The sequence below is a fragment of the Gouania willdenowi genome, chromosome 10, assembly GCF_900634775.1.
Source record: "Gouania willdenowi chromosome 10, fGouWil2.1, whole genome shotgun sequence".
NCBI classification, from domain to species: Eukaryota; Metazoa; Chordata; class Actinopteri; order Blenniiformes; family Gobiesocidae; genus Gouania; species Gouania willdenowi.
In genome coordinates this window covers 25,415,844-25,429,724 of record NC_041053.1, presented here as the reverse complement: position 1 = coordinate 25,429,724, position 13,881 = coordinate 25,415,844, and the positions used below count along the sequence as shown (strand labels likewise).

At 39.4% G+C, this 13,881-nt stretch overlaps 1 protein-coding gene across 5 annotated transcripts in view; it reads left to right on the top strand.

The window, feature by feature from the left end:
* The window catches only part of LOC114471071 (moesin-like), a 32,526-nt gene extending 20,220 nt beyond the window's left edge, over positions 1–12,306 (top strand). Inside the window, exons 1-14 of one of the 5 annotated variants that reach the window (XM_028459630.1) lie at positions 4,274–4,496; positions 5,239–5,322; positions 5,407–5,502; positions 5,672–5,794; positions 6,611–6,762; positions 6,857–6,940; positions 7,028–7,174; positions 7,280–7,376; positions 7,844–8,007; positions 8,140–8,270; positions 8,427–8,587; positions 8,841–8,933; positions 10,123–10,356; positions 12,003–12,304. In XM_028459630.1, the coding sequence (XP_028315431.1) occupies positions 4,488–4,496; positions 5,239–5,322; positions 5,407–5,502; positions 5,672–5,794; positions 6,611–6,762; positions 6,857–6,940; positions 7,028–7,174; positions 7,280–7,376; positions 7,844–8,007; positions 8,140–8,270; positions 8,427–8,587; positions 8,841–8,933; positions 10,123–10,356; positions 12,003–12,167 (1,740 nt within the window). In that variant the 5' untranslated portion in view covers positions 4,274–4,487 and the 3' untranslated portion in view covers positions 12,168–12,304. Of the gene's footprint in view, positions 1–4,273; positions 4,497–5,238; positions 5,323–5,406; positions 5,503–5,671; positions 5,795–6,610; positions 6,763–6,856; positions 6,941–7,027; positions 7,175–7,279; positions 7,377–7,843; positions 8,008–8,139; positions 8,271–8,426; positions 8,588–8,840; positions 8,934–10,122; positions 10,357–12,002 lie in introns of those variants that run through there. The other 4 variants (XM_028459631.1, XM_028459628.1, XM_028459629.1 and 1 more) reach the window with 4 other exon arrangements.
* Positions 12,307–13,881: the final 1,575 nt, after the last annotated feature.

The window sequence follows — 13,881 nt, the reverse complement described above, 5'->3', positions numbered from 1 at the left end:
AGAGTGACTTTAACTTTGATTTAAAAATGTTCACATTGGATGCTGACTTCAGCTCTGGAACAGTTTGTTCCACTTCTTTGCAGCATAGCAACTAAACGCAGGATCACTATGTTTACTGTGAGCTCTTGTAGTAGTAGCATCTCCATGCACTCAACTGCTCACACAGTCCATGAACGCAACACAAGCTGGACTGCAGAGAAACACACAAACGCATTTTTTTTTTTGGTGATACATTTATTTATTTATTTATTTATTTATTTCTATAGTTTACACCAGGGGTTCTCAACTGGTCTCAACCTGGGACCCCTTTTTGCCACTGTCATTAAATCACAACCCAATTATTATTATTATTATTATTATTATTATTATTATTATTATTATTATTATTATTATTATTATTATTATTATTTTAAGAATTCAAACATAGTTGTTGGAAACACACATATAATATTTTTCAAATCATAAATCTATATTTTCCTGTGCAACATGCATTTCACATTTCACAGCATGCCAACAAGTCCAACATGAGAGACATTAGGTATTGGCAGTGGCTATCTGTACGCAGTGTCGGCATCATGGGGGGGCATTCGCGGTCCGTGCCCCCCCAGCCGACGTACTGTACTCTTCCCACTACAGGGGGAGCTTTTTATTAATCAAAGATATCTGATTGACTATCGCAACTGACTGTGTCCATTCACTGACAGCGGACCGGAGTCTGCTCCACAGATATACTGTGATATACTGTGGTGTAATTGTTTTACGTTTGTGCTATTGAACGTACCCTAGAGCTGTTGTTAGGATCAGCCAATAGAATGTGTTCATGTCTATGGCCTGCTCTGTTGATTCACGCAACATCACTCACATTGCTGCATCGCGACAAAGCAAGAGTGCAAAATTCAGATGGAGGGAAGGAAGTGAAGCTTGAGAATCTGCCATCTGAAATAATCAAAATGCCCATGTTTTGTGGAGTTTCCGGCAGCTCCAATTGTTCTAACTGACTCAAAGCGGAGCGTTTTTGTGCCCCCCAAAGTTTTCTTAATGCCCCCCCCCCCGTTTAATCTTGCCTGGCGTCAACTCTGTCCGTACGGTTGCTGTATCAATATACCGACACACTATCTTTACGAAGCGCCCCTATTTCGCCAGTTTAGGTCACATGATAGGTCAGACATTGGCCAGTTTAGGTCACCTAAGAATAAACCTAACCGTGAACCAAACCCAAACCCTAAAAATTGTTGCGATATAGGTTTATACCCTAACCCTAACCCTAAGATGCTACATACGTGTACTTCAGTAAACGTACTAATAGCACTGGGGGTTGTCCATATGGCAACCATATGAATAGACACTTTCTTAGATATTTATTTATTGAACATGTCTATTCGTACGGTTGCCGACAAACAATCCACGGTGCTATTGGTACGTTTACCAAAGTACGGGTACGTAGCGCCTTAGGGTTAGGTAGGGGAATGTGTTTTCTGTGTGCTTTCTGAATGTGTTCTCTCCATTCTGTGTCTGTCTGGACACCCTGTCGTAAATTCATGCATCTTGTGATATGTATGAGGGTTCACAGAACTGTTAGCCAAGGAACTGAGATGTGTGGACACTTTGGACTTTGAGGAGGAACCGTTATTCCGTTGGCTCTGGCAGGTTAGGCAGGGGAATGTGTTTTCTCGATGAGATCGCTCCAGGGAGTTCAGGGATTCTCCCAGTTGGATAGGGAATCAAAGGCCGGCACGGGCCGACGCCTGTTATTCCTGTTCCTCTCTTCCTTGTGTCACTCATCAAAATATTTTGTGAATTTGTATCAGTATAGTGCGGTGTCTGTGCAGTGTTGTAAATATGAGCCAGGGAATAGAGTGGGGGGGATGAATGCACCCTCTCCATTCTGTGTCTGTCTGGACACGTTGGGTTAGGGTTAGGTTTGATCTTAGTCACGTGACCTAAACTGGCCAATGACTGACCTATCTAAACTGGTCAATGAGGGATGTGTACGAATAGAATGACCCCCTTTTGGGCCCCGACCCACCAGTTGAGAATCACTGGTTTACACCATAGGTACAGCAAACACTTAATAATTCCTTGCATACATTGTTTTCATATCCATGGACAAACACTTTATGTAGCCATTGTTCATGTACATATCATATCATCCCAGCCCTACACCCTATACGTCCCCACAGAATGTGGCCAAGGCTTAAGACCACTAAGAAGAAACACATAAGGTTGTGTGTTTTGTTTTGTTCTGTTTTTTGATTAATTAAAGAGTAAGGGAAAAAAAAGGATCAGTGAGTGAATCAACTAGTCTCCAAAAACTCCCTTTGAAAATACACCAACAAGAACCTGAACCTCTCATCATATCTTGTGTAGAAGATGTGTAGGAGCAGGGGGAGGAGGTGAGAGAGGGAGGAGACAGGGTCAACCATGTCCCACCATCACCACCAGGGCTGAGGTGCACATTTCAGCTGACTCCAGAGCCGTAGCAGAGGTGGCCCAGGCCCACCTCAGAGCCCGAAACCCCCCCCCCCCGGCTCCCTTCCCTCATTTCACCCCTGTTGTCACCAGACCATACCCAGTGGTTACTATGGTGACCATGGTGACCATGACGGAGCCAACGGGGGAATAGTCACCATTTAGGCAGACTGAAACAGCTACTACTGTTGAAATTCACTCCCGTCCGACCCAAACAGTTTCACCAAAACCAAAGAGGACGCCATGGCCCCTCCCTCTGGGTGAACTCATCAACACAGAACCAAAATCAAAATCATCCAGTTAAGATATAGGTTATGTTGTTGGTTGATAATTTATGGGGGTTTGTGTGCCTCAGTGACCTTAAGAGCTATACAATTAGGAGCTTAGTCATCAGGTGGGACACCCAAGTTTGAACAAGTCTGAAGGTCGAGGCCTGACTCAGTGCAATCCACTTCAGTAGATTGGGGTTGAACACATAGCTAACAACCCAATTCAATGAAGAAAACATTGTTACAATAAGCACAGGGAAACAAAGTGCTGGAGCATGATGTGTATTTTTGATGCCCCCTTCACATTTCTAACTGCCCCCTCATATATGCCTGCCTACAACTGGCCCTGCATTCCGGTAAATATGTTAAAAAAAAATACAATAAAATTATGTAACTGTTTGTAATGATTACTGCCAAGATTCAAAAGTAGCAGCTTATAATGCAGAAAGCACAGCTAAAATCAGTGTGGCCTGGAACAAAAGTACCTACCCATTGAAGCATGCGCATTGAAGATGTCACTTTTTTTAAATTAATCCTGGGCATATGTATTGGGCATTGATGGGATTAATTCTCAAAAAAGAAATAGATATACCATGCTGATGGTCTATGTGAAGTTTTGTGTGTCTACCTCATTATTATGCAACCCTTTTCAGTTTATATGAGCTACTTTGGAGGCCTCTGACCACAAAGACTCCTCAATCTGTACCAAATGGCTCTTTTCAGGCCCTGCCCCAGGCTGGTATTCACCATCACGGTAACACATGGCGGGCCACGTTCTGCTGAGAAATGAACCACAGTTAGGAGTTGATTTTTTAGGACCAGCCGATATTTAATCAAATCCAGTAACACCTGAATCTGTGCTTCTGTGGAAGTGACACGACTGAAGAAATGCTGATCTTTGGTACAAAGGGTCAACGCTGCAAATTTGATTCAGTTCAATAGTGAACATTTATGCCTATATATTAATATATAAAACTTTCTTCTTTAGAATAGTTTCTGAATGCATGTGAAATCAAGCAGAAAGCACACATTCAAAGTGAAGCGCATACTTAAAGCAGTGCCTGAAAACAGATGGTTATCTATTCATAACAAACTCAAAAATAAGCTACAGTTATACTGTAATTAGAGTTATCAGACCTGTAATAATAAATGTAGCCTGGTATGGGGGATGTAGTATGTGCTATGCATGCTAAATACACTTTACATCTATTTAGTCTTATTGTACTTTAAACAACCTTCAAGCAACTTTTTTTTATTCATTATAATTTAAGGCCGTGCATGAATAATTTAAAAAATGCAGTATTGTTTTTTCTTCTCATATTTACAAGGAGGAAACCAAATCCCCCCTGCATAACACCTTGAACTAGGACTCCTCATCAACCTTGACATGAACTGAAAGGATAAATGGATTACAGAAAAGTGATGACCCCCTCGCTGTATGTGCCGCCAAGGCACTGATGATTTTTATGTCTTAAAGTAATGTTATCAGGATTGTACTCTGAGTACTTCTTACACATTCTGCACGTGTTCTATATCAGAGGAAAAGTGTTTCCAGAAAGAAAGCCAGAGGCCACCTCTTTAGGCCCGCCTTTGGATTAACAAAACAACATTGGGACAATACAATGGTCTATTCTCATTCAGTATAATCCTGGTAGGTATTGCAAGCAGTTTCATATGACCCAGCAGAAGTACGGCTACTCCAGGCTCTACTCTTAAGAAGTATTTTTGGAAACACAAAAAAAAATACAAATGTCAACCGTAAGTAAGCCATTTTTATTTGTTTGAGTGTGTGTATTCAGTTCATTATTTGATAACATTAAATGTTTGGTTAAAAAAAGAAGAAGAGTGGAGAAAAGTAGTTCTGATGTCTGGTTTGGAGTTGTCTAGAAGTCTGTTGTTTCCAACTTGGTGCCTCTGTGTTCCCGGATTTATTGCCATGTTGTTGTATTCTCCACACACACAAAGTAGCAAAAGCTTTCTGTTCCTTTTTTATGAATATTCATTGAAACAGTGTGTCCAGGTAGTCCCTGTTATTGTTGTATTTCTAAAATGATCCCTAATGGAACTGAGCAGTATTAAGTATTTCTGGAAGTTTTATGAGGACAAGAGTGAACAACTTTTCTCCTATTGTCTTTTTTTTCCCCTCATTTGCAACTGTCACTGTTTTAACGCATCAATAATAAATACTATGCATTATCAAATGGATCCCATGTCCCGCGTTCAATCTAAAACATATTTTGGGCTTCATTTCTCAATTGTAGTCCCCACCAACCTCTTGCGATTGGATGCTCCTGGTTGAACAGAAGAATGTAAGAACACTCTTTTTGGTCATTTTGCTGTCAAAGAAACCAACAATTTAGCATCATTTCAAAGAACAGATTTAACGGTAGTGCTGTTTTATTCACCCACTTGAATCTTTGCATGCTCCTCACTTCTCCAGTGACACCAATGAATAAACTACTGTCAGATCAGATCTCAGTATGAGTGTTTTTCCCGTCAGATAAATGTCCGAGTCACCACCATGGATGCAGAGCTGGAGTTTGCCATTCTGCCCAGCACTACAGGCAAACAGCTTTTTGACCAGGTACATCTTATTTTACAGTTGCATAAGGTTGTTGACACACACAGGTGATTGGAGGCAATTTTTTTTTCCATTTTCCATTTTTAGATAGTGAAGACTATTGGCCTGAGGGAAACATGGTTCTTTGGTCTCCAGTATCAGGACAGCAAAGGCTTTTCTACCTGGCTCAAGCTGAACAAGAGGGTGAGGTCAGAGTTCAAGTGTAGCCCAATTTTGCACCACAGCTCCAAAGATTTAATTACCAAAACACTCCTTATTATATATTTTGGCTTATTTATCATGTGTCACCCATTGGAGGCTAGTTATATTTTAACAATCTGTTATCACTCTACGGTGTTGTTCTCGTGCTCAGGTGACTGCCCAAGACGTGAAAAGAGACAACCCTTTGTTAATAAAGTTCAGGGCCAAGTTTTACCCTGAAGATGTTGCAGACGAGCTGATCCAGGAGGCAACGCAGCGCCTCTTCTTCCTGCAGGTCAGACATCAGGACATTTACTGGCTTTTTCTGAGTGGGTCATGTTGTAAATTGGAACCACTGACAAAATAAATTGTAATAATGATCATTATTCACTCACATTTGTATGCTGAACTAAATGGCACCACATGTCATTGTGCAGTGATCAGAATTCACTTCCTTTTAATTTGGGACTAATGTCATAATTACTGAAGCTGCAGCAATATTTGCATGAAAAAAACAACAGCATAACAAAATGTCATAAAACAGAAGAAAATGTGGACTCTAAGTCAGAGTGCAAAGAATGTTGTCTGGCAAAGCAGCCTGTGAACCTATTGAGTGATTGGAAATTATAAGCAAAACAAAAGTTAAACTTGTCTTCAAAATGTGTATATTATATAAGAACTTGTGTTATTGGGCTACTGTGCTTTGTGGGGAATCTATGCAGGCACACATAAATATATTCAAAGTGTAGAGAAATACCATCAGGGCAAACAGGGTTTCCGGTTCTTTAACTGATTACCAGAATAGTTGCATACAATTTGTGCATTCAGGCAAGAGAAAATAATCTCCTACTTATTAGCTAACTCTTTCCATTATCTGTTAAAATGTTTTATTTTTCGTACGTTTGCCACAATAATAGTAATGAGCCTCAATTTGGGGGAAGAGCTGCAGTTCAACTGTGGCTCTTTACCCAGAGCAAATCATTTTATTACCTCCGCTACGGAAGTAATAAAACCGTAAAAAAAAAAAGAAAAAAGAAACACGCGACAGAACCTTGATCATATGTTTGAGGTCATGTTTCTTCTGTGCCCAAGTATTCATACTCTCTTTCAGGTAAAAGAAAGCATCCTCAACGATGACATTTACTGCCCTCCTGAGACTGCGGTGCTCTTGGCTTCGTACGCCGTCCAAGTCAAACACGGAGACTTCCGAAAAGATTATCACGTACCAGGATATCTCTCCAGAGAAAAATTGCTGCCACAAAGGTAGACTGTGCATTTTAATATGATTTAATATTATTAAAATGCTGCTCACATTACTATAATAGGTCTGGCATGTCCTCCAAATGACTAAATCTAGAGTACTGGAGCAGCACAAGCTGAATAAGAATCAGTGGGAAGAAAGAATCCAGGTGTGGCATGAAGAGCACAAAAGGATTCTGAGGTAGTGCAGTTGTTATGGAAAGTGCCAAGAGTTAATAATGATGCCTAAAAGGTGTTACGTTTATGAATAAACTCTGCCACACCACAGAGAGGATGCAATGGTGGAGTACCTGAAGATAGCCCAGGACCTGGAGATGTATGGGGTCAACTACTTCAGCATTAAGAACAAGAAAGGGTCTGAGCTGTGGTTGGGAGTGGATGCACTGGGGCTGAACATCTATGACAAAAAGGACAAGTATGTCACAAATAAAATCCTCCCCAGTTGAAAGTCTAGTCTACTGTACGTGACCACGTGGTCATATCTTCAACTATGATGTGGAATGATCTATGTGATTTCCAGGATGACTCCAAAGATTGGCTTCCCTTGGAGTGAGATCAGAAACATTTCCTTCAATGACAAGAAATTTCTCATCAAGCCAATTGACAAAAAAGCTCCGGTAAGAAAAAAACATGTTCTACTAGTAAGAACACATTCTATCAAACACCCAACTATTAATAGATGAAATCGTGAAATGAGCTAATGTTTGAACTGAAACTGTTTCCTCCTGTAAATGTTACTGAGCATTTGGGGGAAAGAATGCAACAATGAAAGCGGAACACTTGAGGGTGATAAAATGCTGCCTTTTTCAGTCAGATGTAGATATAAGAATGAATAGATGCTTAATAGGAGCTTGAATAACAGTTTGTCCAAGAATTTGTGTGCATCACTGTTGATCGTATACATTTTATATTCAGGTATATACATGATTACAAAACATTAAGGAGTTCATCCCCCAAATTTACCTTCCTTATATGAAGAAATTTTCATTAAATCTTCAAAGATTAAACAGTGTTTTCTGCTGAGCACATACAGTAAGGTGACATATCCAGGCCAACAATGACAGCAGCATTTTGTTTGCTATAGGACTTTGTTTTCTACGTACCCCGCCTTCGCATCAACAAACGAATCCTTGCTCTGTGCATGGGGAATCACGACCTGTACATGCGCAGGCGTAAACCTGACACCATTGAGGTGCAGCAGATGAAGGCCCAGGCCAAGGAGGAGAAGAGCAAGAGGCAAATGGAGAGGTAAAGAAATCAAAATAATTGAGCCACTTTTCTTTACAGTTTACAGCGTGTTCTCTCGATTCTAAGAAAGAACTATTCGAAGAGATACGTTTTTTTTTTCACTTGTGTATTTATTCACCATTCTCCTGTCAGGGCTTTGCTCGAGAATGAGAAAAAGAAGCGAGAAAACGCTGAGAAGGAAACAGAGAAGATTGCTCGTGAGACCATGGAACTGATGGAAAGATTGAGACAGATTGAAGAGCAGACAAAAAGAGCTCAAGATGGTCAGAGAACTCTGTGAATAGCAATGTTTCTTTGCTTCCGCTTTTTATTCTCTATGATCGGTCACTAAATAAAATTTATTTTTCTACGCATTACTGTGAAGCCTGTAGAGTGTTGTGTGTTCAGATTGTTTGTGCTCGTGTCTGTGTTTGTTTCAGAGCTGGAGGAGCAGACTCGTAGAGCACTTGAATTAGAGAAAGAAAGAACAATGGCTCAGGAGGAGGCTGAGCGCTTGGAAAAAGACTGCAGAGCTGCAGTTGAGGCTAAGGCAGCCCTTCTGCAGCACTCAGAGACCCAGAACAATAACCAAGAAAACCTGGTACAGACTACAGACATACCAAACTTGTCTTGTGAAACAAATCATTTACACACAATTATGTTTTACCCTTTTCATAACACCATTATGTTTTCATTTTTAGCTGCAATACTGGATATAAATATGTATGACACATGCGCACACAGTGAGAACGTTACACAAAATCTCTCTTTGACACCCTCTCAGAGCACAATGACCTTTGATCAGGAGTGCTCTTAACTCTACTCCCCTGTCCATTTGTGTCTTTGCTGTATAGGCCACTGAGCTGGCAGATCTCACCTCAAAGATTTCTCAGCTGGAGGACGCCAAGAAGAAAAAGGATGAGGAGGCAAAAAGTTGGCAGAAAAGGGTGAGGATAGAGAAAGAACATTGAGACTGATGTAGTATGAATCAAACATGAGCACAGAAGGGTTTCAGGGACAAAAGTGACTAGTTGTATAAAAGGAAACTGTTGTTTTTCACGGAAGTAAATAATACAATGTGGAAAGATTTAGTTCAGGCTTAATGTAAGGACTAAGCTAACCAACCTGCATACAAAGCAACTACTTCTAGAGTTCACATAGAATTATGTCTGCTTTCAAATGCCATGAAAGAAGCTTTTACATTTTTTTTTTTTTTGAATTCATTTCTTAATCTAAAAGCCCTCTGGCTTTAAAGGTGGGGTTTCAAAATAATAAAAAGTTTCATCAACTATATTACAGCATGATGAAATGCTTCACTGTAAGCAGTCAGATCAAATCTATCACAAAAACAGCCTTCTACCACCTAATGAACATCTCCAGAGTGAAACGTTTAATGACTCAGAAAGATCAGGAGAAACTGGTCCATGCTTTTATCTCCAGCAGACTGGATTATTGTAATGGTCTTCTGACAGGAATCCCCCAAAAGAGCATCAAACAGCTACAGCTGGTTAAGAACGCTGCAGCTCGGGTCTTAACCAGAGCAAAGAGGTCAGAACACATTACTCCAGTTTTAAAATCTTTCCACTGGCTCCCAGTCAGCCTCAGAATAGACTTTAAAGTCCTGCTGCTGGTGTATAAATCTGTGAATGGGTTTGGTTCAGAATACATCAGTGAGATGTTAGTCAGATATGAACCAAGCAGGTCTCTCAGATCTATGAACACAGGTCAGATAGTGGAGCCCAGAGTTCACAGTAAACATGGTGATGATGCGTTTAGTTGCTATGTTGCCAAGAAGTGGAACAAACTGTAGCAGAGCTGAAGTCGGCATCTAATGTGAACATTTTTAAAATCAGTGTTAAAGTCACTCTTTCTCTCTACTGCGTATGATTCAGAGGGAGATTTTTGGTCATGTTGTTGATGTAATGTGTTTGTTGATGATTTTAAATTATTTTACTGATGATTTCATTTATTTATTTATTTATTTTTTGCCGACTTTAATGTTCTTGTATATTTTAAGCTGTTGAATGTTTTCTGTTGCACTTTTTGATCATATGAAGCACAATGAGTTGCGTTGTGTATGAAATGCACTTTACAAACAAATTTGCCTTGCCTTGCCTAAGCTGTTTGTGTTAACAGGCGCTGATGGTAGAGACGGACCTTGAGCGAACCAAAGAGGAGTTGAAGTCTAAACTGATGGGTGTCCACATTCAGGATTCAGTCCATTCCCACATACACGACCACGATGAGACAGATGAGAGCAGTGCCGAGGCCAGTGCTGAGCTGACTCTTCCTGGCATGGTGCGGGACCGAAGTGAAGAAGAAAGAATGACAGAGACCCAGAAGAACCAAAGGCTGCAAAAGAACCTGAAGGTAAGATTGGTTGAATAGCAGAGAGTCTAGCAAACGGATCTGACTGCACAACGCTACAGTTTACACACCAGTTGGTATGTCTCCTGTGCTTGTGTTCTACATTAAAGGGATCTACCACCATTTTTACAAATGTGGCCTAAAGTCTTTGAAATGTACATATTAGAAGATCCATGCCTCACAAAATTATTTATTTTTGCATTTTGATCACTCTGTGAATAACTTTTTGGAGGTTTAAGCAACTTTACTCAGCATCATTACAAACTAAAGCACAGCTTTCCAACTGGAGACTTGCTCGCTTTAGCTGAAGGGGCGGGGCTTCACTGTAGCAATAACACTGGTAAAGATCTTCAATTTATTAAGATGAACACTCCTGCTCACTTTACATCCTTGACATGGAGCAAATATTTTTCCTCTTTTGAAGCAAATATTTTTCAGCAAAATGTATCTTGTTTAAATTGAATGACAATGAATGAGCTAGATGATGTACTTTATGGTCAGAGGGACATGTGGTGATTGGTCAATGAGCCACATTAAAGGAGCAAGTGGGCCACAAATGGCTCCAGAGCCATAGGTTGCCGATAGCTGGATTAGGCAATAGCATACGTTTTTTAACCACACTTAGATGAGCCATATTTTGGTCTTTCTCCCAATGTTAAAATACATACCTTTGCGTGTTTACAGAGCAGCCTTATCTGTGCTGAGTTAAAAGCAGCCATAAAGTGTTGTTTATTTTACTATAAAAATGGCATCTTAATTACTTTCATAATTGATTTTTGGACAGAGGTGAGTGCACTTAGTGTAATTAATCATTATTGCATCGTTACACTATAATTTTATTTGGTTTAATTCGATCTTCAATTTTCTGAATGGTTGCTATCTCAGCCAAACCAGAATGTGATGTTGCATGGATGATTCAACTCAACAAGTTCTGATGAACGAAGTCCGGGTCCGTAGAACGTCTCCATGCTGAATAGCACGTACCACGTTCCTGAGAATTCAGTGAAATAACTCGGTTCCAAATGAAATTGTGCTACGTAAAATTGTAATCTACGTTGAATTGCCTTTGAAATTATATATCACACGGCTATGTTCCAATTAATTTAGAAATTAACAGACATAGGGGGTGGGCTCCCGGGCCCCCTACCCCATATTCATTCACAGAGTGTTCATACCAAACTGCATTCCGATGTAACGAGAACTAACGGAGGAGTAGTCATTTGAAAAATTGGGCCCCCGGGGTCCCCTTGGCGCCCCGTGACACGTACGAGGTAATAGGCCCCATTTATTAATTATTAATAAAATCGACTTTTGTTTTTTTTTTTTTTTTTTTTGAGGTCCCCAAATCAAAAATCGGGCGTGAGTGTCGATGCGTACACATCCATAGATTATACCTACCAAATTTCAGCTCGATCCGTTCACGAAGTACAGAGCAATACTGATTTAACTGGTGTACACAACAACTATAAGAAGAACAAAGTGATTGGCGTTTTGAGTCCGGTAGCCTGGCCTTAAAAAAAAGAACTTGATAAATATGGACAATAGAGTGTTTCCACTGGAGCTTTGGGGGAGAGGGGTGAGGTTTCTGAGTAGTCTCCATTGTTTGGCAGGAGTATTTTATTTTTCTGTTTATTTGTGTTTTCTTTCAGTTCTTGTGCAGCGAGCTGGCTGCAGCAGTAGATGAGAGCAAGAAGACCCCCAATGACCTAATCCACGCAGAAAATGTGAAAGCAGGCCGGGACAAATACAAGACCCTACGTCAGATTCGTCAGGGCAATACTAAACAACGAATTGATGAATTTGAGTCCATGTGAGAAAAATCTGCTTTTGGCCCAAACAAGCTAAGAGCATTTAGACATTTTAAATGTGTAGAGCAGCTTATCACATTAAATATCATAGTTAACAAAGCTGAAATTATTGTTTTAGTATAACAAAAAATGATTACATCTCACATTCAGTATATGATTTAATTAAATTTCAGTTTGATTGGTAAAGATGTTGTGAAGTAAATGACTACTATGCTTGGAAATACAATTTAATTTTACTGAAGCAAAAACAATCACTCTGTCTAGTCCACTTTAAAAAAACAAAAACAAAAAAAAAACAAAATAAAGGACAACCACATTATCATTGCTGTTGTTTTATTAAAATGTTTGTAATTGTTTTTATAATTGCATACAATTTCCCGACGCTGCTCTGAAAACATTTTTTCATTGTTGGCTAATTGAATGACATGTAGTATATTGTTGTTTCCCCGAATACTTTTAAATGTTAAGTTGCTAAATGTTTATTCAGAAACACACTTGAATTCTTTTTAGTAAAAATAACAAAAAAACAACAGGTACTGGTTTGTGCTTAGTCTTAGAACCTGTTAAAAACTATTGTGTTTACACGGATCACCTCCTGTTGACATCTTTGTGAAAGAAATATATTTTTCTCAACAATATTAACGTCAAATCACAGCTCAAATAAAAATCTGTAGCGAAAAACATTGTTGTATGCGTGTTTTTCAAATTATAGGTTGCGTGTCCTTACAAAGCATGTTTTTGTTTTTCTCCACGTAACTACTCCAATAATTCCCAACAAACTAAGGCTGTGTATGTCTGGTAAAATGAAGTCTATAAACTAGGGACGTCAAGCTCATGTTTGCTAAGGGGCAAAATATGCAGTGCAGTTTGAGCTCAAGTTGGCCACAAACTAGTTGGGAAGACATTAAAGTGCAATTTTAAGACTAGAAAGCCCTAGTTTTCACTTCCATGTATAACTGATATATACAGTCTGAAAGGCACCAACAATATCCAAACAATAAATGATGGATATCAGTCCCTGCAAGATCAACACTTCAGAAATCCTTGATTTTGTGGGAGTATTGTAGGAAAATGATGGAATTCTGAAACATTTTGAGTTATTTGCACAATTTGCAATAAAATAAGACTGCAGTGATGTGACATAGGCAGAAAAGCCTTTTATCAAATGTTTGTATTTAGAGGGACTAAGATGGCTACAACTTAAATAACTAAATTTATGCCATAATTCATGTTTTCTCTGTCATGTTTTACTTTTTCCTGTGGGCCAGATTGGATGATCTAAAGGGCCAGATTTGGACCCCTGGACTTGAGTTTGACACAACAGTGACCCAATGTTTGCTCAGAAAAAGCTTGGAGCCACTAAAAATAGACAACTTATAATTTTGCCTACCACGATTAGGCAATGTAACATTATATAATATCAAAATAAATAAATAAAGTTAACTTTTTCATATGGACAACCACGACAGTCTTTCTATTGTTGCATTTATGCTTCAGGCTCCCTTCTCTTCTTTAATAAAAGAAAGCTTAATAAACAACCCTGTGTGTATCCATCCAAATACTTCTGTTACATCATACCAGGAGCTCTGGGTCACTTATTAGAAATATTTCTTCTAAGAAATGCTTGATAAATATTTGCAGTCTGTAGATTTGCTTACATCTATCTCTGGTTACTGATTGAAGTAAATTGTGGCTATCAAACACCTCCTGCTCTCTGTGA